This window comes from Neopsephotus bourkii, unplaced genomic scaffold (assembly GCF_033783945.1).
Source record: "Neopsephotus bourkii isolate Nb327-2 ecotype Australia unplaced genomic scaffold, CSIRO-AGI_Nbou_v1 NB_2, whole genome shotgun sequence".
NCBI lineage: Eukaryota > Metazoa > Chordata > Aves > Psittaciformes > Psittacidae > Neopsephotus > Neopsephotus bourkii.
Window position 1 is genome coordinate 669,776 of NW_026900519.1, and position 26,062 is coordinate 695,837.

General features: G+C 63.2%; 7 protein-coding genes across 13 annotated transcripts in view; 4 read left to right on the plus strand and 3 right to left on the minus strand.

The window, feature by feature from the left end:
* The first annotated feature begins 2,337 nt into the window (after positions 1 to 2,337).
* On the plus strand, positions 2,338 to 9,808 carry CRLF1 (cytokine receptor like factor 1). 2 transcript variants are annotated; one of them, XM_061357635.1, is made up of 8 exons: positions 2,338 to 2,521; positions 6,649 to 6,927; positions 7,430 to 7,559; positions 7,913 to 8,082; positions 8,271 to 8,428; positions 8,506 to 8,674; positions 8,927 to 9,119; positions 9,211 to 9,808. In XM_061357635.1, exons 1-8 carry the CDS (start codon positions 2,449 to 2,451, stop codon positions 9,530 to 9,532), a joined length of 1,494 nt encoding a protein of 497 aa, XP_061213619.1. In that variant the 5' UTR covers positions 2,338 to 2,448; the 3' UTR covers positions 9,533 to 9,808. The 2 variants fall into 2 exon arrangements, with proteins under 2 accessions (XP_061213619.1, XP_061213531.1); XM_061357547.1 differs by having other exon boundaries at positions 2,342 to 2,521; positions 8,927 to 9,109; positions 9,211 to 9,367.
* The window catches only part of REX1BD (required for excision 1-B domain containing), a 124,063-nt gene continuing 106,927 nt past the window's right edge, over positions 8,927 to 26,062 (minus strand). The window contains exons 1-6 of one of the 4 annotated variants that reach the window (XR_009726622.1): positions 12,335 to 12,386; positions 11,909 to 11,991; positions 10,974 to 11,178; positions 10,800 to 10,888; positions 10,342 to 10,523; positions 8,927 to 9,075 (exon numbers count right to left, since the gene is read on the minus strand). Coding sequence is in view for 2 of the 4 variants with exons in the window: in XM_061360761.1 (XP_061216745.1) it covers positions 10,451 to 10,523; positions 10,800 to 10,888; positions 10,974 to 11,178; positions 11,909 to 11,991; positions 12,335 to 12,337 (453 nt within the window). In the remaining 2 variants the exon portion in view is untranslated. Of the gene's footprint in view, positions 9,076 to 9,961; positions 10,524 to 10,799; positions 10,889 to 10,973; positions 11,179 to 11,908; positions 11,992 to 12,334; positions 12,387 to 26,062 lie in introns of those variants that run through there. The other 3 variants (XR_009726615.1, XM_061360761.1, XM_061360845.1) reach the window with 3 other exon arrangements.
* FKBP8 (FKBP prolyl isomerase 8) lies at positions 11,930 to 20,774 on the plus strand. Of its 3 annotated transcripts, none has more exons than XM_061356716.1 (9): positions 11,930 to 12,038; positions 15,795 to 16,052; positions 16,168 to 16,337; positions 16,470 to 16,558; positions 16,835 to 17,052; positions 17,123 to 17,295; positions 17,398 to 17,475; positions 19,890 to 20,027; positions 20,252 to 20,774. In XM_061356716.1, exons 1-9 carry the CDS (start codon positions 12,002 to 12,004, stop codon positions 20,336 to 20,338), a joined length of 1,248 nt encoding a protein of 415 aa, XP_061212700.1. In that variant the 5' UTR covers positions 11,930 to 12,001; the 3' UTR covers positions 20,339 to 20,774. The 3 variants fall into 3 exon arrangements, with proteins under 3 accessions (XP_061212700.1, XP_061212776.1, XP_061212840.1); XM_061356792.1 differs by lacking the exon at positions 11,930 to 12,038 and adding an exon at positions 15,512 to 15,645; XM_061356856.1 differs by lacking the exon at positions 11,930 to 12,038 and adding an exon at positions 15,567 to 15,676.
* On the minus strand, positions 12,510 to 13,508 carry UBA52 (ubiquitin A-52 residue ribosomal protein fusion product 1). The gene is made up of 5 exons (XM_061356162.1): positions 13,380 to 13,508; positions 13,114 to 13,233; positions 12,936 to 13,022; positions 12,735 to 12,837; positions 12,510 to 12,652 (listed from the first exon to the last, which is right to left on the minus strand). The coding sequence occupies exons 2-5, from the start codon at positions 13,214 to 13,216 to the stop codon at positions 12,559 to 12,561; spliced, it is 387 nt and encodes a 128-aa protein (XP_061212146.1). The 5' UTR covers positions 13,217 to 13,233; positions 13,380 to 13,508; the 3' UTR covers positions 12,510 to 12,558.
* Positions 13,668 to 15,338, minus strand: KXD1 (KxDL motif containing 1). The gene is made up of 5 exons (XM_061360509.1): positions 15,184 to 15,338; positions 14,871 to 14,978; positions 14,639 to 14,791; positions 14,283 to 14,329; positions 13,668 to 14,002 (listed from the first exon to the last, which is right to left on the minus strand). Exons 2-5 carry the CDS (start codon positions 14,963 to 14,965, stop codon positions 13,767 to 13,769), a joined length of 531 nt encoding a protein of 176 aa, XP_061216493.1. The 5' UTR covers positions 14,966 to 14,978; positions 15,184 to 15,338; the 3' UTR covers positions 13,668 to 13,766.
* Positions 15,606 to 26,062, plus strand: part of LSM4 (LSM4 homolog, U6 small nuclear RNA and mRNA degradation associated) — a 110,387-nt gene continuing 99,930 nt past the window's right edge. The window contains exon 1 of the mRNA XM_061361159.1: positions 15,606 to 15,612. The gene's annotated coding sequence lies outside the window, so the exon portion shown is untranslated. The remainder of the gene's footprint in view (positions 15,613 to 26,062) is intronic.
* Positions 21,503 to 26,062, plus strand: part of ELL (elongation factor for RNA polymerase II) — a 47,737-nt gene continuing 43,177 nt past the window's right edge. The window contains exon 1 of the mRNA XM_061349621.1: positions 21,503 to 21,708. Coding sequence (XP_061205605.1) covers positions 21,574 to 21,708 — 135 coding nt within the window. The 5' untranslated portion in view covers positions 21,503 to 21,573. The remainder of the gene's footprint in view (positions 21,709 to 26,062) is intronic.

Genomic DNA, 26,062 nt, shown 5'->3' on the forward strand with positions numbered 1-26,062 from the left:
GGGGGTTTGCTGTTTGTTTTTTACACCCTGGCCCTTGAGCCAGATGCTGTCTCTGTCCAAGGACTTTATGGAGTGAGCTCTGGCTGGGAAATCAAGTAATTAGATTAATTCAGGGTAGATGTGCTGGGCCCAGCCGCAGTGACACATGATGGAGGGCTGGCAGGAAGGTGGGAAGCCAGACTGAGGATGCTCAGCCCAGGTCTGGGGGTGTCACCAGGGCCACCCCGGGGGCCTGGATCTGTGTGGGGAGGGCTCAATCCCACCTGGGCATTGCGGGGACCTCGCGGCTCGTTGGGAGCTTGGCCCCACGGCCGGATCCTGCCCTGGAACAGGGCAAAGGCCCTGGGAACTGAGCCACGCCGGGGAGGGGGGGGGCAGCCGGACCACGCCAGCCCCAAGGGACCCCCGCGCTGACGCTGGGGCCGGATCCTGCCCCTGCCTGGGGCTGCGGGCTGGTGGGCAGGAGGAGCGGCCCGTTAAAGGTCACTGTCAAAGGGCAGCGCTGACCGCATCTGCCCCGGGCGCTGACTCAGAGCCGGAGCGCGGCTCTGTCATCTCCGGCTGCTCCCGGCGCTGCCGTGGGGCCGGATCCTGACCCCCGCGTCTGGGGACCTCAGGCAGGGCAGGGCTGGATCTATGTGTGTGTGTGTGTGTGTCCACCCCGTCCTGTCCCCATCCCACAGCTTCGCGTCCTGATGGATGCTGCTGTGAGACGGGGCGGGTGACATCCTCAAGCCATGGTCCAGGTGACACCAGTGGGGACTGGTGTTGTTTCACCTCCTCCCAGCACCACTGTCCCCCCATCTCCCCCCTGACCCTCCAACACAGCCTCAAGCCACCTCCCGATGCTCCCCTGCTGGAGCTGGCCATGGCCTCTGTGTCAAAGCCACGGCGGGGGTCACTCCTTGCCCCGTGGGAGCCCACCCCTCCCTGCTTCCCCATCCTATGCCTGCGATCCTTGGCTCCGGGTGGAAGCGGAGGGGCTCGGCTGTGGGCAGCGCAGGTGGGCAGCCGGGGCTCCGCGATCCCCCCCCCCCCTCCGCAGCATCCAGGGCTGGCTCCAGGCCCGGGGTGGCTTCCCGGGGGGCCGCGGGCCGTGGGTCGGGACCGCGGGCGGCCTCAGCCCCCAGGGGCTGCCGTGATTCAGCCTCCGGGCTGCGGCCGCGGCCGCCTCTCAGGCTGGGTGGCTCCGGAGCCTGACGGCTTGGGGAAATGTCGACAGAAACGCTTCAGAGGCTTCCAAAAAACAGGAGGATGGGAAAAGGCATCGTCCTGCCCCCCCCCCCGCTCCTTGTGCTCCGCTTCCTAATCCCTGCCGTCCCAACAACCGCCCATGGCTGCGGGGCTCAGTGGGGCAGGGGCTCAGTCATGGTGTCACCCATTTGGGTCACCCAGGTGTCCCCTGTGCTCCCCTCTCTCTGCCCCCTGCACTGAGCGATGTCCCTGTTCTCACAGCCGTGGATGCAGAGCTGGGACAGGGAGCGAAGGGATAGGGAAAGGCACTGGGCAATGCCCCCATGGACCAGAGATGCCCCCAGAGTCCCCCACAAACCTCAGCCTCGGGGTTCCCATCCCTGTGCCAGCCTCAGGGTCAGGGCCACCACGTCCCTGCACGTCCCCTCTGCGTTGGGGGGAGCATGACCCAGGCACCTCCCAGCATGGGGTGCTTTCAGGGTGCCCCAGCCCGCACCCCACGGCTCAGGGGACCCATGCATGGGGACAAGTGGCCTGGCTACCATCAAGACCCAGGGCTCTGCCACCCAAAGCTCCGGTTACCACCGAGTCCAGGGTGGGGGGACGGGGAGAGGCCCCCCGATGGGAAGTGATGCCCGAGGGGACACCTTTGCTGTGGTGCCAGCGGCACAACCAGCACTGGGCTGCCCAAGACCCCTGGGGACAAACCCAGCCCCAAGCCTGGTGCTGGAGCCACGTGGGGCGTTTTCCCCACTGTTTGGTGTTCTCTTTGGGGCGGGGGGGAACCAGAGGTGATGCTGCCATGGAAAACATTGGGATTTTCGGGAAGAGATTCCCGGTTTCACCTCTGGACAAGCAACAGGAGGGCTCTGGGCTCCTGAACGCGCTTTCCATGGGAGAAGCCCCGGGGGTCCGACCCCGGGAGCACGGGAGGGTCCGTGGGAGCCACGCGTGAGTCACCGGCCCCGGGGCTGCTCCTCCGCACCCACCGCGGGGCTCGGGGCAGCGGGGCCCGGGGGGCAGCGCCGGGCGGGCGCCGGGGGTGGGCATCGGGGCCGGTACCGGAGCGGGACGGCGGAGCCCCGGGGCCGGTGCCTTTCTGCCCCCCCGGGGGCGGTCCCGGGCCGGGCGGGGCGGGGCCAGGGCGGCAGTTGGGGCTTGGGTAACCGGGGGTTGCTCAGACTTGCTCGGGACTTCCCCGGACGCGCCGGTGCGCTCCGCAGCCCCGGGCACCGACGGGCACCGGAGCCGGCCATGGCGCCGTTACCGCTGCTCCCGGTGCTGCTCCTGCTCTGCCCGCGCCTCCTCCGCGCCGATCCCCTCGCCTGTGAGTACCGGGAGCACCGGGCGGCTCCCGCAAGGTGGGCGCGGGGCGGGCGAGTCCCGGGGGTCCCGTCGGGGCCGGGGCGGGCGCTGCGCGGATCCCCCCCCCGGGGCTCCCCCGGTCAGCGCGGGGCCGGCCCCTGCCCTGTGCCCCCCTCCAAGCCGCGGGGTGCGGAGGGGCCCCCGGAGCGGCGGGCGGCGGCGGTGGGGGGGGGGGACATCGCCGGGCGCACCTCGGGGCTGCGCTTCGCCTCCCGTGGCCGGTAACGGGGATCCCCCCATGGACGGCAGCCGGGACCCCCCGCCCTGCCCGGCCCCGCAGCCCAGCCGGGACCCCCCCCTCCCCGCAGAGAACAATAGAGGAGCCTCTCTTGCTCCCCCCCATCCCTGGCAGCAGCGGGGACCCCCCAGGCCCCCAGGAGCAGCCGGGACCCCCGTCCCCATGGAGAAGAGGGACCCTATCCCCGGGAAGGGTCTGTCCCTCCCTGTCCCCCCCCCCCTTTTCGCCGTGCAGCCCCCCCCTCCCGGAGAACAATGCGGCTCCATTCCCCACCCAGGACAATGGAAACCCCCGTCCTCCTCCGTCCGGAGAACAATAGCGAGCCCCCTCCTCACACCCTCGGGAGCCGTGAGCCCCCTTTCTCCTCCCCAGAGCCTCTGAGACCCCCCCTCCTGCTGAGAACAACGGGGACCCCCTTTTCCCTCGGGAGATCCCTGCTCCCCCCGGCCCAGAGAACAATGAATCCCCTTTTCCCCTCCCAGAACAATAGGGAGCTCCCTCCCCCATGGAGAACAATGAATCCCCCTACACCCCCCTCCAAAAACACCCCCTCTGGGGGGCTCCTCATTGGTGCCCATTGGGGGTCCCACCCAGCAGCGGCAGGTCCAGGAGGTGCCACCTGTGGGCAGCCTCAGCCCCAGGGGGATCGGGGTCCCCCCCTTGCCATGGTGGGGGGCACAACGCCCCCAGGAGGGCCCCCCTATCCCTGCAGAGCCCTCAACCCCAATTAGCCACCGTCCCACCCGTCGCCTCGCTTGCTTCCCCTCCGGCCCGAGCGAGGCGAGATCCCATTCCCCGCAGCAGGAAGTTTGGCTTCCTCCCTATGATGGGAATTTCTCAAGGCGATGGATGTTCGCTCCGACGCGCAGACCGGTCCCGCCGAGGACAGGCACCGCTCGGCAGCTCCCACAGCCCCTGACCCGTGCATGGCGTTAACGGGGAAGCCTCACGGAGCATTCATTGGGGCAAGAATTGCACAAGTGTGGGAGAAGGGAGGAAAACTGCTCCAAAAATCCCTTTAGGAGCCATTATCGGCAGCTCCCAAACCCGGGCGGGTTTTGGCGTGGAGCGGTGCCCATCCCGGTGCCTAGAGGGGTTGATCCCACCCGGGACAACGTGGGGCTGTGCCTGGACCCCGCTCCTCTCACCTCACCATAGTGTGGGGGTGCTGCTCGCAGCCACCGGGACCCCCGTTTCCCCCCTCCCATCAGGGCCCAGTGCTGCCGGTTGGGACGAGCCCTCACCCCATGGCCCCTCGACGTGCGGCGTCGGGGGCCGGCGAAGCCAAATCTCCTTTTAGAGAGCGAACGCTTCCCCTCGGCTCTGCTCGGCGCGGCCACGCTCGCTGGAATGCCGGGGCTCTTCCCCAACCCCTCCTCGAGCTGCGGGATGGGCACCACAAACAGCAGTGGGAGAAGGGAAACGGGGAAAGAGAGTGGGGAAGAGGGATAAAGCGCTTCCAATAGCCCGCGAGCCTCCTCGCTTGACCCATCGAAGGGCTCTCGATGGATGTACGTGCTTGTTTCCATTGGCTTCTCATGCAGGATTCGGGGCTGCCCACGTTTCCCTTTGTTCTTCGGGGCAATTATCCCTATTTTTCCTCTAACCCCCTGCACGTCTCCATAAAGCTCTTTTGAACCGCGTGAGCTCTGACGCTTATCGCAGGGGTTTTGCCTTTTCTCTCCCAACTCCTTAAAACCCCGGTCTCAAACTCCAATGAAATCCGGCCCTTCGGAAGAAAGAGCATAAACGTTCCCGACACCTTGGAAATGTGGTTTTACTTTATAGCATTACTTAGCACCTGATCAGCATTTTTTGTGTGCAATAGGAAAGCCATAAAACCCCCGAGCAGGTATTTTCCCTGCGACTCGCACATTCCACAGCCCGCCTGTGTCTCTCCGGCCCTTTCCTCTCTGCTCGGAAAACTTCACACTTTTCCCTTTTAAAACACATGTTCAGGGCTGTGGCTGGGGGGGGGGGAGAAAAATGGGGGAAAAAAGGCAAAAATTGGCTCATCCGGAGGGTCCCGCTTGGAGGAGGGAAAGAAAATCAAGGGGGAAAATACAGAGATCGGGATGAAATTGGCTCCTCCGCAGGGTCCCGCTCGGAGGACGGGAAACGTGTCTGGTTTACGGCGCTCGTGTGTGTTTCTGGGGCTGTTTAGATTAAGATTTAGGAGAATTAGGGCCCGAGCGCTGGGTGTGCAATGAGCAGAGCTGGAGCAGCCCCGGCTCCGTGCTCTCGGCTAATGGAGGAGCTGGTGCTGGGTGGGCTCTGGCAGGGCTGGGGATGCCTGGTTTGGAGGCCTCGATGGAAGAAGGGGTGATCCAGGGGCTGATCCCCCCCTGGGATTTGCTTTGTTTGGGAGGTGATGGGACGGATCCGTGCCATCACCGTGGATTCTTGCCGTCACCGCGGATGTAACCGCGGGGCTCCCATCACCGCCGTGTCCCAGATGTTTCACACCCACCGCAGCGGCATCGCCGCGGGGTGGATCTCCAGGGCAAGGAGGATTTGGAGCATTAATTGTGCCGAGGTGGGAGCCGGGCGGGCGCTGAAAGCCGATCGGGGCCCCGGAGGTCGGAGGGGAGAGGAGGAGGTCGCGGCACTTTCCGGGAGGTAATTTGGGATACGAGCCTGGCGCGTGCGGATGGAGCCGATAAGGCTGATGGACGCGGGAGAGCCCGCAGTGGGCTTGGGGGGGGGCTGCTCTTTGAAGCCTGATGGCAAAGGGGTCCCAAAGTAAAGCAGCAGGATGGGAAGGGGAGGCTTTGCCATCACAGGGGGTGTCCCCAGCACTGGGGCACAGGGATGCGGTGAGGTGCGAGCAATGGGTTTGGCAGAGCCTGGTGGCACTGGGCTGGGGCCGGGTCGGTGCTGGGCTCAGTGGGGAGCTCCCGGTTGGTGCCATTGGAAAAGGGGTGGGGGAAAAGCCCCAAACCCTCCCCAGAGCTGCTCTGGAAATCCTTTTGTCAGGAAGCATTCACAAAGCCACAGCCGAGGCCCCCCCCCAGCCTCGTGCTCCACATTCCCAAAGGCGCTTCCCAGCCTGAATCCCCATGGATCCTTCGAGGAGCCCTCGAGCTTGAGGCGAGAGCGTGGCTGAGCTCCGGCCCCTGCTGCGAGGGGCTGTGATGGGATAAAGACAAACCTGAGTGCATGGGAAAGAAGCATTTCAATAGATATAGATGCAAAATGTGTTTAAATGGAGATAAAATCGATAGAGAATATATTTAAATCAATAGGAAATACATTAAAATTGATATATTTAAATATATGTAAAATGAGTGCAAATGAATATAAAATATAAATGATATAAAATATATGTAAATCGATATAAAATACATTTAAATGGATATAAAATATATTTAAATGGACATAAATGATACTAAAAGTACTTAAATAGCTATAACGTATTCAAATACACAAAATGTATATAAAAGCATTTAAATTTATATAAAATTCATATTAAATGTATTTCAATGGATCTAAAATAGATATAAACTGTATTTAAATGGTAAAAAATGTACCTAAGTAGCTATAAAATGTATTGAAGTAGTTATAAAATGTATTTAAATAGCTAAAAATAGAGCATATATTTAAATAGATATAGGATATATTTAAATAGATGTAAAGTAGATACACCATGTATTTACATGGATATAACGTACATAGGCCCCATCCCTCGCAGTGTCCAAGTTGGGCACAGGGGCTTGGAGCATCCTCCTCTAGCGGAAGGCGGTTGGACCCGGATGGGCTTCCCAACCCACCCCGCTCCATGACGATGCTACAGACACCGTATTCCACCTACCCAACGTTTTCTGCCCCCCCTCTTTGTGTCTCCACTGCAGACCCCGCAGTGATTTCCCCCCAGGACCCCACGCTGCTGATCGGCTCCTCGCTGGTCGCCAAGTGCACGGTCAGCCCGGACTTTCACCTGAAAGCCGAGGACCTGTACTGGACACTGAACGGCCGGCGCCTGCCCGCCGCCTCCTACGCCGCGCTCGGCCCCACCACGCTCAGCGTGGCCCTCGCCCGCCTCAACGGCTCCAAGCAGCAGTCGGGGGACAACCTGGTTTGTCACAGCAGAGACGGCGGCATCTTGGCCGGCTCCTGCCTTTACGTTGGACGTACGTGGGCCGGCGGGGCTGCGCCGATGCACTGGGGAAGAGCCACGGCTCCCGGTTGGGAAGGATCCGCACCGGGATTAACCCTTTGGGCTCTGCCGCACCGCGCCGCGCGCTTGCGATGCCTGCTTGCGCTTGCTCTGTGTTAACCCCCCCCGCTGTGGTTTGCACCCGGTGCCCCAGCCCCGCGTCCCGCAGGGAGGCTGCTTTGGCAAAGCCGCGGCAAAATTGCTCTTGTCCGAATCAATAATCGTAAGATTGTTATCTCGGGCTATTTTAAGGACGATGCCACGTCCTAGGAACACAGAGGCAGCACTGGGAACACGGCTCGGATCGGGGCTTCGGGCTGCTGCAAGGAAACAGCTCCAGAGCAGGAGCCTGAACCCCTCCAGCAACCACAGCTGCAGCCCCCCAGGCTGTGGTCGGAGGGGACCACGAGCTGCGTTTCACTGCTGCTCCTTTTCATCCCCCTATGTTTCTTACTGGTTTCTTTTCTCTCTCCCAGTGCCCCCAGAAAAACCAGTCAACATCACTTGCTGGTCCAAAAACATGAAGGACCTCACCTGCAAGTGGGCGCCGGGGACGGAAGGGGAGACCTTCTTGCACACCAACTACACCCTCAAGTACAAGCTCAGGTGGGCTGCTCGCCCTATCCCTGTTATTTGTTATAGTGGGATTGAAAAGCTGGTAGGGAACGGGGAGCCCGATGCCTTCGGGTGCCTGGTGTGATGTTTATGGTGGACTTGGCAGTCCTGGGCAAAAGGTTGGACTTGATCTTAAAGGTCTTTTCCAACGTGGTTGATGCCGTGAGTCTGAGTTTCCCTGGGTCGTGGTTGCCATGAGCAGTGTGCTGGGAAGGAGGAGGGTGAGGACACACGCTCATGGTGTTGAATGGCCACGGTCCCAACTGGGAGCATCCCTGCCCTCTGGGGATGGGGGAGCATCCTCAGCTGGACCACGGCACCCAGCACTCAGCGCCTGCCCGCAGGTGGTACGGCCGAGACAACACGTGCCAGGAGTACCACACGGCCGGGCCCTACTCCTGCCACATCCCCAAGGACCTGGCCCTATTCACGCCCTATGAGATCTGGGTGGAGGCATCCAACCGGCTGGGGGTGGCCGTCTCCGACGTCGTCATGTTGGACATCCTCGACGTGGGTGAGCGACGGCAACGTCGTGGTGGCACCACGGCGCCGGTGACCTCATGGTGGGAACCGGCAGTGGGTTCAGGCACTGGGATGTAGGAGGGGGGGATGCAGGAAATGGGTGATGTGCGAGCAGAATTGCTCCTAATCGAGTTAAGCTGCTTCCTCCGCATCTGCGGCTCCTTAACCCTGTCCCCGCAGTCACCACCGACCCGCCGCCGGACGTGCACGTCAGCCGGGTGGGCGACCTGGAGGACCAGCTCAGCGTGCGCTGGAGCTCCCCGCCGGCACTCAAGGATTTCCTCTTCCAAGCCAAGTACCAGATCCAGTACCGGGTGGAGGACAGCTCGGAGTGGAAGGTGGGCTCAGCATCACCTGCCTGCAGCAGGGCACGGTGCGGGATGCGGGCCCACGCTGCCATCTCCTCCCTTTGTAGGTGGTGGACGATGTGGGCAACCAGACCTCGTGCCGCTTGGCCGGCCTCCGCCCCGGCACCGTCTACTTCGTCCAGGTTCGCTGTAATCCCTTCGGCATCTACGGCTCCAAGAAAGCCGGCATCTGGAGCGACTGGAGCAACCCCACGGCCGCCTCCACCCCGCGCAGCGGTGAGTGCCGCTGCCATCCTTTGGGGGGGCAGAGATGCCGGTGGCGCCGTGCTCCCCATCCCTGGCACACACAGGGGGGTCCCTTCCCTGCTCCACGCCCAGCACTTGGGTTTCTTGCACAAGAGCCAATTTGGAGCTTGGTTTCCTCACTTGGGAGCCAAATCCCCACTGGTTTTCCTCTCCCCCGGCACCGCGCGGTGGCAATGGAGAGGGGGGGGCTTCCCGGTGCCACCGCCCCCCTTATCCCCACAGAGCGAGCGGCGGGGAGCTGCGACCCCAAAGGAGGGGAGCAGAACACGACGCTGCGGCGGGAGCTGAAGCAGTTCTTCGGGTGGGTGAAGAAGCACGCCTACGGCTGCTCCAACCTGGGCATCAAGCTCTACGACCAGTGGCGCGTGTGGCTGCAGAAGTCGCACAAAGCACGCAACCAGGTAGGTAAGGAGCCGTTCGCACTTCTATCCCCGGCCTTGAGGGGGGGGCAATGGGGGGGCACGGACCCGGCGGCTACGCGGGGCTCTGCTCCTCTCTCTCCGCAGGTGCTTCCCGGCGGTAAGCTGTAGCCCGCGGGGGCCCGAGCGCCGCCAGGACCACACGGGGCGCCCGGCACCCGCCCGGGGCCACCCGCGGCCCCCCCGGCCCCGCCGGCGCGGAGCAGGAAGGCGGCCGGGGCGAAGCGCGGCCATGGGATGGGGTAAAGCGGGGGGCCTGCGTTGGGCCAGCCCCGGCAGCCCCTCCTCACGTGCTGTGGGTCCGGTGCCCCCCGCACCCCGCGGCGAGGGGACCCCCCAGCCCTGCCCGGCCGGGGGGGGCACGGAGGCTTTGCTCCTTACCCGCCAGCCGGAGCAGCCTCTGGGATGAAAGGGGCAGGGGGGGCTTCCTGGGTGCCCCCCACCCTCGGTGCAGCTCCCCCCCACCCCAGCCCTGGGAAGTGAATTGGGCTCTTTTCTCCCCAGGGACCCATGTACGAGCGCATGGGGGGGGTCAGTCCCTGGGGAGCCACGTGGGCTGGGTTGAGGCTGCTGGGGTTTGCCCAGTGCCTGCTCCAATTTTGATTCAAACCAGCCTTATTTTGGTTCCATTTCAGTCAATTAGGAACAGATTTAAGCTTAATGCCAATAAACCTCTGAAACCCCACCAGGGTCTGCGTCAGTGGCAGCAGCGCGGGGATGGGGATGCAGCGGCAGCCAAAGGGGACCCTTGCCCGTGGTCACCCCATCCCCAGGGACCAAGGCAAGCCGAAGGGGGTGGCACTGGGGGACACAGTGAAGCCAATTAGACCACACAACTCAGCTCCATGGGGCAGGTTTATTTTGGATGACCATAGAAACAGCGCTAGTGGGGCACTGAAGCTGTGCCGGGGCTGGGGGTGCAGCTGATCCGAGAGATGCTTTTGGGGGGCTGCTGCACCTGGGGTGCCAGCTGGCAGTGAAGGCAGTGCCCATCTCCATGGGGATCAAAGCAAGGCAGCCCCTTGGCACTGCGCGTTGTGGTTTCCCTTGGGCAGAAAGCCCTGGTGCAGCTGGGAAGCGGAACCAGCCCCGCGCTGGACCCCTCTGCTGAGGGATGCTCGGGACTTAGGGGGACCCCGCTCCTCCTGGAGAGGTGGGGGTGTTCTTCACCCCTTCCAGCCTGTGCTCAAGGAAAGGAGCCGGGGGGAAGGCGCCCACCTTGCTGGGTGCTGTGGGTGCCCGGGTGGCTGCGCCGGGGGCCGGGAATGGCGCGCGGGGCCCCCGTTCCACCGCCCGGCCCCTCCAGCCGTTCCCACGGGGACATCCATCACTCGGCTTCTTCCGAATCGTACTTGAGGTCCTGGAGAATTTCGCTGATTGCCTCAATGGTTTTAATTAGCCTACGAGAGCGGATGGAAACTATAAATAAAGCCCATATGGAGCGTATTATGTGGGCCGCCTCGCCTTCCCCGCGCTGTTTATGAAACACTCAGCCCGGGGAGGCCGAGGGGACCGCGCAGCATCGCCAAACCCTCCCTGGGGCTGCGGCCCTGAGCGCGGCTGAAGGCACCATCTGGGCCCCCCTTGGAAATGTGGGGAGGGGGCTCCTATCGCCATGGGGAACGCTGCCATCCCGAAACGGGACAGAACGAAGCCGCAGCGGGGCCACCACCTACTTGTGCTTGAGCTCCTGCACCTCCTGCTGATGGGCATCCACGTGGGGCTGGTCCTGTGCCTGCTGCTGGGCCAGCTGGAGCTGTGCTGTCTGCATGGGGACACAGCGGGAGCTGGGACCCCCGTAAAGCAGCCCTGGGTATCAATGCCCCCCATGACCCCAGCCCCACACTCACCAGCTGCAGCTTCTCCTGCTCCCGCTCCTGCAGCCGGGCCAGGTGCTGGGCCAGGTCGGGGCGGGCGAGCTCATCCCGCAGGCGCGCGGTGATGCTGAGCACCTCCCGGGAGATGCTGCTGAAGGCCCCCGTGACCTCGTGCACCAGCTGCCGGTAGCGCGGGAAGTCATAGTGCGGCGCGGTGCTCAGGTACGCGCGGTGGCCCCTGTGCATGGCGGGGAGCCGCCGTCAGCACAGCACAGCAGGACGGCAACACCCCACGGTCCACATCCCTGCGCTGAGCTCCCTTCGCCACTGGCAGAGCCAGGAGGGGTTTCATAGCATAGAATCATGGACTGGTTTAGGGTGAAGGGAGCTTAAAGCTCATCCAGTTCCAACCACGGGCAGGGACCCCTTCCACTGGAGCAGCTTGCTCCAAGCCCCTGTGTCCAACCTGGCCTTGAGCACTGCCAGGGATGGGGCAGCCACAGCTTCTCTGGGCACCCTGTGCCAGCGCCTCAGCACCCTCACAGGGAAGAGCTTCTGCCTCAGAGCTCAGCTCAGTCTCCCCTCGGGCAGGTTCAAGCCATTCCCATTGTCCTGTCTCTGCACCCTTGTCCCAAGCCCCTCTCCTGGTCTCCTGCAGCCCCTTAGGCACTGGAGCTGCCCTAAGGTCGCCCCTACCCAGCTTTGGCAGCTCTTGGTCCCTGTGACCAGGCAGCTCCCCCCCTCACCGAGGGCAGATCCGGCCGCCCCTTTCTGTGTGTGTGTGACAGGATTCTGCCCCCTTCCCCCCCCAGCCCGTGTCCCGTCGCTCCCCCGTGTCCCGATGCTGCAATGGGATGCCCAACACCGGCATCCCCCGCAGCCGGAGCTCAGCAGCTCCGCCCCGACGGGCTCTGAACGAAGCCGGAAGGCTGGGGGGGGGGGGCGGGGGTTCCCTCCGCGGTACTCACTGCTCCAGCAGCCGGTACGCCTCGGCCCGCTCGCCCTGCAGCGCCCGCAGCCGCCGCAGCAGCGCCTGCACGGGCTCGCCCGTCTGCGGAGAGATGGGGATGGCGGCGGCGGGGGACGACGGAGCCACCGGTACGTGCCCGCGGCCTCACCGGGCGGCTCCGGTGCTGACCGAGCGTGTCCCCCACCCCCCAGCGCCGGCCTTAGGGGAGCCCGGCGGCAGCGCTTGAGCTCAGTCCGGTTCCGGCCCCGGGAGCTCCTCCCGGCCACGTGTGCAGGGACCGAACCGGCGCCGGGACCCCGCAACACCGCCCATGCCCATGCACCGGACATCGCCGCACCCACGACCCGGGCACACGTGCACGGAGCGGCCCCGGATCCCCCCGCAGCCTCCCGGACGCGCCTTGCGGCCCCCGCTCCCCGCTCACCATGGCCTGGCCCCGGTCGCACGGCGCAGGCCCGGCGGAGGGCGGAGCGCGGCTCCACCGCCCCCTGCAGGCAGCGACCGGTATCGCGCCTCTCCCCAGCTCCCCCTCCCCGCATCCCCCGTTTATTTTCATTAAAAACCACGCGGATTTGGGCAAAAAACCAGGCGGGAGCGTTGCGGGGCTGAGCTCTTTATTGGCAGGGCTCGGGCAGAGCGGAGCCCGCTCTACTTGACCTTCTTCTTGGGGCGCAGGTTGTTGGTGTGGCCGCACTTCTTCTTGCGGCAGTTGACGGCACGGGGGTGCAGGCGGGCATAGCACCTACGGAGAGGGGGGGAACGGGTCAGCAGAGCCCCGACGGCGGCGATAGGGACCACGCGGGGGGGGGGGCACGGGTCCGTACTTGCGGCAGATCATCTTGTCGCAGTTGTACTTCTGGGCGAGCTGGCGCAGGGAGGGCTCGATGATGCCCCCCCGCAGGCGCAGCACGAGGTGGAGGGTGGACTCTGGAAGGAAACGGAGCGGTCACGGAGAGCACAAACGTTACCCTCCCGTTCCCCTTCTCCCCCCCCCCCCCAAGCCAAGTGGTACAGGCCGGGGGCACCTTTCTGGATGTTGTAGTCGGCGAGGGTCCGGCCGTCCTCCAGCTGCTTGCCCGCGAAGATGAGGCGCTGCTGGTCCGGGGGGATCCCTGCGGGGCAGCCGTGGTGCGGGTGAGGGCGGTGCGGGGACACGGGGAAGAACACACCGGGACTGCCCCCCCCCCTACCCCACACTGGTACCTTCCTTGTCCTGGATCTTGGCCTTCACGTTCTCGATGGTGTCATTGGGCTCCACCTCCAGGGTGATGGTTTTACCGGTCAGCGTCTTCACGAAGATCTGCATCGTGGCACCGGCGGCTCCTGCGGGGCGCGCCCGCGCCGTCACCACCGGTGCCCCTCCCCCAAACCGGAACTCCCCCCCCTCCCCACCCCCCCACCAACCGGATTCCCCCCGCCCCGCTCCCGGGTCCTGGCCTTCTCCTCCCCCGGCTCCTGCCCGCCCGCACCCGCGGCCTCGCTGCTGAGAAAAGGGGCGACCGGAACCGGAATGCGCGCGGAACCGCGTCACGGCACCGCCCCATGCGCGGGTGGCGCCGAGCGCCCCCTGCCGGCCGCTGCGCGCCACAGCCCCGGGACCCGCCCCGCCCCTCCCACGTGTACCGGGGGGCGAGGGGCACACGGGAGGACCCCCCCGCACCCCTCCATGGAGCCCACCCTTGCCCGAGCCGGGCTCCGGAGCGCACAGACGAGACGAGAGGCGTTTGAAAGCCACGTTTTACTGCTCACACCGGGGCGGGGTGGCCCCGTCCAGCACCCGCCTTCGCATCCCTCTTCCCGGCAAAGAGAGACCCCCCTATGCACACAGCGCCCAAAGTTCCGCAGGGACCCGCTGCCTAGTCCAGGCCATCGGCTGTGTCCTCGTCTGTGAGACTCTGTCCGTTCACGGCCCGTAAATCGTACTGGCCTTGGGATAAATCCTCGAAATCCTGGCTCGTGGTGGGCGAGATGACGTCGGGGCTGGTGTCGCAGGACTCCGTGCTCTGCTCCGAGGTAGCGATGGTGGTCGTGGTGCTCTTGGGGATGGGGTCAAAGTCGTCGTCGTCCTCCAGGATGGGAGACTCGTGGATGTCTGCAAGGGGAAGCGCAGGCATCGGTTCTGCTGCACCCAGCAGGACAATTGGCTCACTTCTAAGGTGTTGTCTGCCCATGTCCCCAATACATAAAGTGATGCCACATCAGTGAGCGGCCGTTTGGAACATCTCCCAAACACCTTTGATACAATCAAGATGACTTTTAGCACAAGTGGATGTCTCGGTGGCTTCTCCCGACCCCCACAGACCACCCGGTGCATCTTTAAGGAATGGGATTCTGGCACAGGAGGGAAACCCGCGCTGGGAGGATTCACTCACTGCTGAAGGCCTCCGGGTACTGCTTCGCCAGCTTCCCCTTCAGCGCCCTGGGGAGAGGAGGGTGAGGTGAGGCTGCAGCAGAGCTGCTCGTGGATATCACAGCTGAGCCCTGGAGGTTCCTGGGGCTCCCTCCCCACCACCCCATCCCAGCAGATGGGGTGCTCCAAGTGCCAGCTCCCTCCCAAGGGAGCACAGCCAATCCCGGCTGGAGCGGGGCTGAGGGATCCCGAAGCTCCAGCAGCTCCAATCCACGTTGCTTAGCAGCACATTTGCCCCTCCAAGACCATTCCATGTTCTCCCTTCCACCCCTCACACCCACCCAGACCCGCAGCACCGCTCCCGTCCCCGCTGCCCACCGGATCCTCCGGAAGATGCCGTCCAGATCCTTCTTCATCTCCACCAGCGTCTTGGTGTGGTGGAGGAAGCGCTCGCTCATCTGCTGCATGCGGACGCTGGAGAGGTTGTTGAAGTTGAGCAGCATCTCGTTGGTCTTCTCAAAGCGATCCAGCCTGCGCGGGGGAAGCGCACGGAGCTCGGCATGGACCCCGGGAGGCTCCCGGTGCCGGTGCCGCTTCCCCCGGGACTCACATGTTCTTCTGGGCCAGGATGATGGCGTTGACGTCCTCGGCGTTGACCATGCCCAGCACCCGCCCGCAGAACACCTGCGAGGCCGTGGGCTCCATCGCTCCTGCGGGACTGCAGGGGGCGGCTCAGCACCAGGAACGGAGACGCCGGTAACCGGGCCCCCTGCCACGCCGCCCGTATCGGACCTACCCCCCTTCGCTATCGCCGTGCCCAGTCCCGGGGCGGCCCCACACTCACCCGGGGTCCCCTGCCTGCCCCCCCCTCCTCTCCCAGCCCCGGGGTCCCTGGGGCCCTGCGCGCTCCGGTGCCCGCGCACCTGGGGGAGCCGGTCCCGCTGCTTCACATGACGGGAACGGCGGCGGCACCGGCGGCCGCACCTCGCTTCCGGGTACCGGGTCACGTCGAGCGCAACCCCGCGGCGCCAGCGTGCCCCTGCGTCACGGCGCAGAGCCGGAAGTAGTGGCGGGTGGCGGAGGGACAGGGCCGGGATCTTCCCCCCCCCGGCGCCATCCCCGGGACATAGCGGGGGAACCCCCCCTCCTCCCGGTGCCGGGACCCCCGCCCCACTCCCGCGGGCACCACCCCGCAGCGGCCCCTTTAAGGCGGCTCCAAGCCCCGCCCAGCTCTTGGCTGACGAGCGTTCTCCCCAGCCAATGGTGTCAGAGCGGTGGGCGGGGCGGGACCAATCGGAGCAGCGGGGCGGGGCCGCCGGGTTCGCGGGGCCGGGTGGGCGCGCGGCGGCGGCGGCCGTTGCCAGGGGGAGTCCCGGCGCGTGACGGTGACGTGGGGTCCCCGCGGGTGGCGGGAAGGCGCGTGGCGCGGGGATCTCCCCCCTTTTCCCGCGGTTACCGGACTCTTCGCCCCCCCCGGTGCTGCCCGGTTCCGGTATGCGCAGGCCCGAGCCCCGTCCTCTTTTCCCCGCTCCAGGTTGCTCCGCGGCGATGGCTTCGAGCGGGGAGGAACCGAGGAGCGGTTCCCCGGGCCGGGCGGGCAACGGCAGCGGCCCCGAACCGGCGCTGGACACGGCGGAGGATTTCGAGGTGCTGGAAGAGGAGGAGGAGGAGGAGGAGGACCTGAGCGAGATGCCGCCGCTGGAGGACGTGTCCCGGCCACCGGCCCCGCCGCCGGAGGAGCGGGGCGGGAGGGAAGCGGCCGAGGACCCGCAGGAGTGGCTGGATGTGCTGGGTGAGGGCCCGGGGCGAGCGGGGCCTCAGCACCGAACAGGGGCTGAGCAGGGCGGTGGGGGCCGGGCTCCCCCCTCCCCGGCGCGGGTAACGCGGCTCCGGTTCTCCCGTCGCAGGGAGCGGGCTGCTCAAGAAGAAGACGCTGGTGCCGGGCCGGGGGGCGGACACGCGGCCCCGCAAGGGCCAGGACGTGACCGTGCGCCTGAAGGCCGCGCTGGAGGACGGCAGCGTGGTGGAGGAGAACCCTGCCCTCACCTTCACACTGGGGGACTGCGATGTGGTGCAGGTCAGGGCTCCATCCGTGTGTGCGGGGCACGGGGTTGGGGGGGTTCGGGGACAGTGGCATCCTCATTTGTGGGTTGGAAGCGGCCCCTCTGCCTTTGCTTTCATTCCCTCCCCGTGATGTTGTTCCCTTCAGGCTCTGGACCTGTGTGTGCAGCTCCTGGAAATGGGAGAGACAGCTTTGATCGTGTCAGATGCAAAGTACTGCTATGGAGCTCAGGGCAGGTGAGCGGGGAGGGCACCGGGTGGAGCAGGATGGCCCCAAGCAGGGCTCTGAAAGCTGTCCCCTGCTCTCCCAGTGCTAATCCAGCCACCACGGCACAGGTTATGTGAGCAGGGAGACCCCACTCGGGACAGCAGCGTGTCCTGCCCAGGGGGAGCAGTTTGCATCATGCCTTATCCCAAGGAGCTCTGATTCCTGGCCTGTGGTGCTAAACCTCCATGGCACAGTGCCCGTGGCACTGTCAGCGGTGCCATGGGTTTGTGTCCTCCTCTGCACAGGAGCCCTGACATCCCACCCAACGCAGCCCTCACCCTGGAGGTGGAGCTGCTGGAGGCTCGGGATGCCCCAGACCTGGAGCTGCTCAGTGGGAAGGAGAAGGTGGAGCTGGCCAACCGCAAGCGGGAGCGCGGCAACTTCTTCTACCAGCAGGCAGACTACGTGCTGGCCATCAACTCCTACGACATCGCCCTCAAGATCATCAGCTCCAGCTCGAAAGGTACCTGCCTGCTCCAGCAAAGGGTGCCCCGGCTCCCTTCCCGTTGTAACCTGCCCTGGGGTCTTTGCAGTGGACTTCAGCCCGGGCGAGGAGGCTGAGCTGCTGGACGTGAAGGTGAAATGTCTCAACAACCTGGCGGCTTCTCAGCTGAAACTGGACCATTACGAGGCAGCTCTCAAGTCCTGTAACCTCGTCCTGGAGCACCAGCCAGGGAACATCAAGGCTCTGTTCCGCAAGGGCAAGGTGAGGCCGGGTGTGTGGGCAGCCTTTCTCCATGGCGTGGTGGAGAGCAGGACCAAGGGACAGACGTCACCCGTGGGGCTCAAGCCGTATCCTGCTTTCCAGGTCCTGGCTCAGCAGGGCGAGTTCAGAGAGGCCATTTCCATCTTGAAGGCAGCGTTGAAGCTGGAGCCTTCAAACAAGGTAGGCTGCTGTGATGTGGTGCTGGTGATCCTGCTGAGCTGCGTGTCTGCGATGCTCTCTTCTTGTCCATATCCCTGCAAACCTCGGTGTCCCCACTGAAAGCTGAAGTCCCCATAGCTGTTCCCAGCTCTCTTCAAGAAAGGAGGCTGGGAACCAGGAGGTGATGCACCACATGGTGCAATGCCTGAGCTTGGCTGGGCTGGTGGCTCCCTTATCTCCCTATTGCGAGCTCCCTCTTTGCTCTTTGGTCCCTGCTGCCAGCCCATCCCTGCTCCAGCAATCCATGTGTGCATGGTCCCGGCTGCTCCGGCTTTGCCAGGTGGTTCCATTGGCTCGTGCTGCGGCTGCGGGAGGTGGAGCAGAGCCGGGTGCCTGCAGAGTGGCTCAGCAGCCCCGGGGTGATTCACTGCGTGGTGGGAGCAGCCTGGACCTCGTGCCAGCGCCAGGCCAGGGTCAGGAATTTCCTGTGGGTTAATGATCAGCTGCAGGACAGGATCCTTGGCACAAAGGGAAAGCCAGCGCCAGGAAATGGCCCCAGCTTGGGTGCACTGGGGGCTGGTTCTACAAATGGGCTCCGACCCCAACCGGATCTTGGTGGTTTATCCATTTATTTGGAACCGGAGTATCGTGGTTTGTGTCGTGATACGATGCAGGATGGAATGCTGTGAAAGCTCTCTTGGTCCCATAGCACCCACAGAGCTCACGGTCTCACAGCACCATGGGGAAGGGTGGGCAGGGTTCGGATGAGCAGGGTTCGGATGAGCAGGGTTCGGGGGAGCAGGGTTCGGGCGAGCAGGGTTCGGGGGAGCAGGGTTCGGGTGAGCAGGGTTCGGGTGAGCAGGGTTCATGTGAGCAGGGTTCGGGTGAGCAGGGTTCGGGTGAGCGGGGTTCATGTGAGCAGGGTTCGGGTGAGCAGGGTTCGGGTGAGCAGGGTTCGGGCGAGCGGGGTTCGGGTGAGCAGGGTTCGGGTGAGCAGGGTTCGGGTGAGCAGGGTTCGGGTGAGCAGGGTTCGGATGAGCAGGGTTCGGATGAGCAGGGTTCGGATGAGCAGGGTGGCGAGGGAGCCGGCAGCACTGGGAGCATCATTCCCAGTGCATCCCCGCACGTCGCTGCCGGGGCGGCTGCTCCACCGCCCATCCCAACAAAGTGTTTTAATTGGAGAGGGGTGGAACAATCCGGCTGCCCGGCAGTGACGTGCCTGGAGCCACAGGCGCAGCAGACGAGGGGCCTCTCGGCTGCCGGTCAGCGTTAAACACGCACCGGTGAGTCAGGGCCACGGCTACCGGGGTGAAAACACCCCAAAACCGCCCGGCTCCGCCTGGTTCTGTGGGGCCATCGGCCCCTCCCGGCTGTTGTGAACCATCACAGCCTGGAATCACAGCATCAGCCGGGGTGGAAATGGCCTTCAAGCTCATCCAGTCCAACCATTCCCACCCCTAACCCATGGCACTGAGGCCTCATCTCCATGCTGTGTGAGCACTTGCAGGGACGGTGACTGCAGCCCTGCCCTGGGCAGCCTGTTCCAATGCCTGAGCACCCTCTGGGGCAGGAATTGTTCCTCAGCTCCATCTAACCCTGCCCTGGTGCAGCTTGAGGCTGGTTCCTCTTGTCCCATCCCTTGTTCCTTGGGAGCAGAGCCCAGCCCCTCCTGGCTCCATCCTCCTGTCAGGCACTTGTAGGGAGCCATCAGGTCCCCCCTGAGCCTTCTCTTTTCCCTTCTCCTGACCCCTTGGAGCAGGGAGATGCCAGCGTTTGTGTCTCTGGGTGAGCCCGTGTGGGGCACAGGGAGGTATTGGAGCCACCCGGAGCATGGTGTCCCCAGCAGAGGGCACAGCACAGCCGCGGTGCTGGGCATGGTGATGCCACGGTGGTGGCCATGGGCTGGTGGTGCCACGCTTGGCTCAGCAGCACCTCCTGCTCTGTGCAGGATTCAGGGGATGCCCCTGCAGCATTACCTGCAGGCACAGCCATTGCCACCGCTCAGCACAGCCAGGTGGGTACCAGCGTGCTCTGGGTCTTGCTGCAGTCCTGCTTCCCTCTTTCCCCAAGCCCACTTTCCCAGCCTGCTTCCAGACAGAGAAGTGGGAGCACTGGGGCACGTCTGTGCCCCCAAGGCAGACACTTCCCTGTCTCCATTACAGGGTAAAATCCTTTTCCTTATGTCTGGCATCAACCCTGGGCTTTGCTCCCTGCTGCTCACAGGGAATGGCTCAAGTGGCCCAACAACACATGGGTGCTCAGCCCCACAGGATGCCCAACTCATCAGTGCAGGGCAGTGGGGCAGGATCAGGCCATCAGCCCCCCCCTCGCTGGCTGCTTCTGAGCTGTTCCACAAAGCTGGCCCCGGGGCGGTGGGGCTCACTGGTGGTGGCCCTGTGGTCCCCATCCCCACAGCTCCACGCTCTCCTCCCCAGACCATCCACGCCGAGCTCTCGAAGCTGGTGAAGAAGCACGCGGACCAGAGGAACGTGGAGACCGAGATGTACAGGAAGATGCTCGGGAATCCCAGTGCCACTGGGGCGCCCGGGAAGTGCAAAGACAAACTGCGCTGGGTAAGGGCTAGGGCTGGGGCTGCACCTCCAGGGGGTGGCACAGGGGATGTGTGGGTGTCCCCAAGGTCCCTGTGGGTCACGGTGGTGCTGATGCTGATGTGGGGGCCTGTGCTCTGGGAAAGTCAGATCCCAGTGATTCCAGCAGAGGGATCCCGCTTGTTCCCAGTGGCTGGGCAGGGTGGAAGCGCTGCCGTCCCCTCACAGCGCCCATGTCTCCTCCTCAGTCCATCCCCTGGAAGTGGCTCTTCGGTGCGACAGCCATCGCGCTCGGCGGCGTGGCCTTGTCTGTGGTCATTGCAGCGAGGAACTAAGGATGGCAACGGGGTGGCCCCGTGGCACAGGACCTGCACTGGGATCTGCCTCTCCCCTGCCGGGGCCTCGCTGACCCCTTCCCATGGACTCGCAGGAATACGATGCTTTCTCTGCCGGAGGTGCCGAATCCCCCCTCCCGCTGTCCCCCCGTATCCCTCCCGGTGGCACAGCTGTGGGGATGGAGCCGCAGGCAGGGCACAGCCCCCCTGAGCCCCTGCCTGGCAATGGGGGGGCTCAGCCCCCAGCCCTGAGGCTGTTGGAGGGAGCAGGAGCTCCTGTGCACCGGTACAACCATGGCTGTCCCCAGACAAATGAACCCCCATGGGTGCCACGGTGCTGCTGGCACGGCAAGACGGGCAGGGGAGGCACATGGAAGGAAAGCACATGGGTATGAAGCACAGTGGTCTCTGCAGGAAGGGAAGCGGTGCGGATGTGCAGTGACATTCCCCATGTCCTGGGGGGCTGCCGGTGGCTCAGCCCTGCACCAGCACCCGCTGCCGCGCTCAGCACTTCCCCAGAGCGTGCAGTGTCCAAAGGAAGCCAAAGAACGCTGCGGCGGGCGGGATGCAGGGGGAGCGCCGGATGCTCTCCGGGGCCGGCTCGTGTGGGTCCAAGCTCTTTGGGGTCCCTCTTTTCCCTGCGGCTCTCCCCAGCCCCGGGGCTCAGCTCTGCCTCCGGGGGTTGTAGCACTTTCCTCCCACCCCAGACCGACTGTGAACTTCCCCAATAAAGGACAATTCCTTCACGCTTGCGCCTCGTCCTTGCCGAGGGCCGGGGATGCTCCTCTTGGCTGCCCCCCTCTCACCGTCCACACTCGTGTGGCTGCAGCGGGCGCTGCGGCACGGGATGCTCGGAGCCTGGGGGCGGTGCTTGGCTCTGGACGGACCCGCTGAGCACCGGCGGGGGGCAACCAGGGGCCTATGGGCCCTGCCTCGGCGCGGGTCCCGGAGGCTGTGACCGGGGCTGCACCGGGGGTACCCAAGACCACCCTTCCCGCCGTACACCGCGGGCTTATTTGCATATCCCCGCCCCTTCTTCCCATCTCCCAATCCGGTGCAATGCCCGGCGTAGCTCGGCCAATAGGAGCGCCCGCTGCCCACCTCCTCGCCCCAGCAACAGGCTCCCCCGGTGGGCGTGGCGTCAGGGCCGGCGGCTCATGAATGATGCATGAGCGGGGCGTGGCCTCGGCGGGAGGCCCCGGCGGCCCAGGCGCGGAGGGGGAGACGGTCCCAAGATGGCGGCGCTGCAGGCGGAGCGCGGGTACGGGCTGTCCTGCGGCCGCCTCGGCCGCGGCACCCGCGTCTCCGTCTTCCACGTCAAGCTCACGGAGAGCGCCCTGCGCGCCTTCGAGAGCTACCAGGCCTGTAAGGTACGGAGCGGGGGGGGGACGGCGGGCACGGCCCCGCGGCGGGCGAGCGGTCGCCACGAGGCCCCGGCCGGAGCCCTACAACGGGCGGCACCGGTGGGGTTGGCACCGGCGTCGGTGGGGAGCGGGGTGAGGTGAGGTGAGGTGAGGTGAGGCGGGGGGGGCCCGGGGCTGTGGCTGTGGGGGGGGTGTGGGACGGGGGGCGGACCCCGGGGGGGGGACCGGGGAAATAGAGGGGGGGCGCTGGGTGTGAGGCCCTTGTTGGTGAGGGATGGAGGGGACGTGAGGGGCTCCCGGTCCCCCTCTCTGTGAGGACCCATTGATGGTGTCCCCCCCACCCCCGTTGGTGTCTGAGTGGCCTCTGTGCCCCCCCCCTCCGGTAGGTGACCGAGGAGGCGTCATGATCCTCCGGTAAGTGCCTGAGGGGACCGGGAGGTGTCGGTGGCCCCCCCGCGGTAACCGATGGCGGGACCACACTGTGCCCCCCCCACAGCGGTGGGTGATTGAGGGACCCGGGAGCCGAGACCTCGGTGCCACCCCCCCCCCCTCGGGTGGGTACCGGGGCCGGGGGTGGGCTCTCGGTGCCCCCCCTCCCCGTGGTGGTGGTTGGTAGCCGCCACCAGGCCCCGGTAAGTGGATTGAGGGGGGGGGTTCTGTGTCCTCGGTGACCATGACGTGGGTTGCCGGGGGGGGGGGGTGCCGGTGTAACCCCGGGGATGTGGCTCCCGGTGCTGGCATCCGGCCTTGGGGGGGTCCTTCTCCCTGCAGCACCCGGTTGTGCCCCCCCCATCGGCCGGTGCCCTCCGCGGGGCTGTATTTGAGAGCCCCAGGTTCTCCTTTCCTCGCCATGGGCCCAAGTGGTTCTCAACCGGTTAAATAGGGAATAATGGCAGCGCTCGGCCTGTGCTGGTGGTTGGGGGGGGTAAAACTCCCCTTTTTGTGGCCATTCCCTATGGATTCGCGTCTGGCCCTCACCTTGCCGGGGAGCTGGAACCTGAACCCGTTTGCCATGAGGAGCGTCCTGCCTGCAGCTTCTGTAGGATAACCCATATGTTGTCACAACACTATTTTTAATGTCGGGTAGTGGTTACATCACATCCCCCAATTGGGCAATCTCGGTGCGAGGACGAAGGGAATTACTGGACCAGGGTTTATCCCCATGGATTTTAATGAGTTTATCAGCATTAGGAGAAATCAGCAGCGAGAGGTGTCATGGAGAAGATGGGTTATTGGCTTTTCCCCCCTCTGAAAAAGGAAAAACCCAGCATCAGAACTGCTCTCCTATACATTCAGAAGCGTTTTCCTTGGAGGAAGGGAGAATAGGAAGACTGCAGGCGGCTGCGTTCCATATTTTGGGAAGTTATTCCCGGTCTGTGTCACACATGAATAGTGGTGTTTATTTGCTAAATGAAGTCTGGTGTGGGGATTGTTTGGTGGCCACCGGCCACTAATGAACTTTGCTTCCTTCACCGCCACCCAAAAGAGAAGTAGTCAAAGGCTACTGGTGATTAACTGGGCAGGAAGGGATAAGGGCAGAGGACCTCGCTTGTTTGTACAGTGAATAACGCAACAATTAGTGGGCTATTAAACACATATGCTCATTCTGCATTTGTTCTATAAACAGTTTCTGCAGCGTGGTGAAGGTCTCTGCTCGCTCGGAAGCGCGCCGTGCCAAGGAGTGACTTTCCAGCTCACCTTGGGAGCGGGTGTTTGTCCAGGCTCTGGGGTAATTCTGGGCTGCAGTAGGTAAATGGAAAAAACTTGCTAAGGCTTCTGCTGCTCGCTTTGGTTTTCAGTGTGGTAGAACTGACGGCAGGGTTGTGTAATGTGTATAATGGCCTGGAATCCAATACTGCTGTTTGTGTTACCTGCAGCCCAACATGTGCAGTCTGACCTGTTTTAGGCACCGGGGCAGCACGTCGGGGCGATTCCTGCGACAAGGCTCTGTCTCTTTGCCAGGACAGGAGGGGAATGTCTTCGGTTGCTTGAGTTTGTTCTTGGGCTCAGAATCATGTCTGGGGATTACACAATCCAAAAGTGATCACCCAGCCGGGCGAGCTGCCACTTGGTTTGAGTGTCCCTGGTGCCAGGGCAGTCGTGTTGCTGGTGTGGAGCTGGGCCATGTGTGCAGCAGGACTATGGACAGCCAGATCTTTGCTGTCTTGAGTCCCTCCTGCTTGGGTCTCTGGCTAAATCATACATGGCCTGGTGGGGAAAACAGTCATGGGTCTGTATACTGATGCCCAGCTCTGTGTTTCAGCAAGCTGCTTCCCTGTAGCATACAGAGATCATGGTGCTGCTGCTGAAGAGGTTCAGGTCCCAGGGCTGCTGGCTCCTTGAGAGGATTTCTTTCTCCTGTAGCTCACTGGCTCCATGGAGGACACCTTAAGATGTCGCCTGCCTGCTCCTTGCGAAACTTGCTACCCCTGAAACTGCTTCCACGCAGTTGTGAAACCGAGTGCTGAGCCCCGCAGCTGAGGGCTGAGCAGGGGAGAGCGCGTCCCAGGTCAGTCTGTCCCCTGGTGAGCTGCAGTGTTTTAGCCCATAACAGCTCCTGCATCTCCGAGGAACGTAATTTGATGTTAGCTTGGAGTTTTCTGCGTTCCCTTTGGGGGTGTGTACAGGCCTTCCCACCCCTCCCAGAAAAAGAAGGGCATGGCTTTGCCCCGGGGGCAAGAGGCTTCCGGCTTTGCTGCCATCCATGATGAGGTACAAAGGATCTCCTCATGCCCCTGCCTTGTTTTCCTCTTTCATTCTTTATCCTGGCCCCACTCCTCCATGCTTGATGGGGAGATGGTGTATCTATCCTCACCTAAATCACATGGATACCCCATCTGTGGCATTCATCCTTTGCTTTTCATACTCACATCCTGGGGTTTCTGGGCAAGGAGGGACCTTACCCCATCATTTGGGTGCTGCATGGCAGCCCTGGGTGTCACTTGGCAGTAGGTGCATCTGCTCGTGCTGTAGGTGATGATGGTGTGTGAGCAGCATTAGGCCTGTTCCTGGAGCCCTTAGCTGGGAATTTCCCAACTTCCACAGGTGTATTTGAGCTCTCTATGACATGAGGAGCAATGCAGTGAGAGCATGGGGAGTATTGTGTGAGAACAGCGTGCCTGCAGTTGCACGCCTCTCTTTGGAACCTGGAGCTTATGTGTTAACCTAAGCAGAGCTGATGGAGGCCAGGCTCAGCCCAGCAGCCCTAGTCCTGGCTTCATGGCAGCCCCATGATTTTAAGAGGATGTGAAGGGGGCTGTAGCATCCCTGCTTTGGTCGGTGCATGGTGAACGGGGCCTCCTGCACCCGTTCTGCCTCTCTGCCCCTGCTCCGCAGAGTGTTTTGAACTGAAGCCACTGCATGGATTCATTGGTGAACTTTGGCAGATGCACAAATATTTGTTGGGGGCTAAGCTGAGATAACCAAAGCACATTGCCCCTGTGCTCTGCTACCTGACTGCGTTTTGGAGCTGTGCTCTGATAGATGTGGCTTCCACAAGTCATCCTCCCAATGCTTTCTGTGCTCAAACCAACCGTGTCAGAAGGGATTTCTTGAGGGCTAGGGTTAAAGTGGCCCCTGGTAGTCACGATTATTGAAAGAACTTTTTCAGGCTTGGCTTTTAAAGCAGTTTGCCTTCATCTCGCTGTGTTTAAAGCACAAAACACAAAATGAAGGCTCCTGCTGTCATTGCAGGGTCTTTAGGGTAATGCGCATTCACGCTGGCTTGGGAATTGAAAGCTGCTTGCAGGTGTCAGGAGGAGAAGAACAATCCGGCTTTGGAATCAAAACTCATTGAATTATCTTCAAGCTTTTTGCATCATTCCTCCTTTCCTGTAACCTGTTTTTTCCTGTCCCATTAATTCACTGATGCTGTAGTCTGTCAGAATTGAAGCTATTACGACATCGGGAACATGAGTCGGTGACAGGACTGCATGAATCAGAGGAGGCTGCTGGAGAGGAAGCTCTTTGTACACGTACATCTCCTCCCCATCAGCAGAAATGGGACAGGATATGCAGAGCACACTGAACTGCTAAACTCCTGCTAAATGGTCTTAATGTTTACCTGAATGTGGCACCTCCCATGTGAAGGAAGGGGACAAAGAGACAGCTTAACATTGTGCATGAGGAATGTTTTGGCCTGTGGCAGTTTCCTTTTAATTATTCAGGGTAGCTTTTTCTCTCAGCCCTGTACCATTTGGATCTGCTCAAATTATAGATTCATCTCTCTAGTTTTCAAATTGCACGGGAAGGAATTGTCTGTAATTTCCAGCTGAAGTGACGTACAGTTGCTATGGGATTCGGTGGCAAATTAGAAACCCATTCTGCTCTTTTCTTTTATACTGGTGGTAGCAGGCTGGAG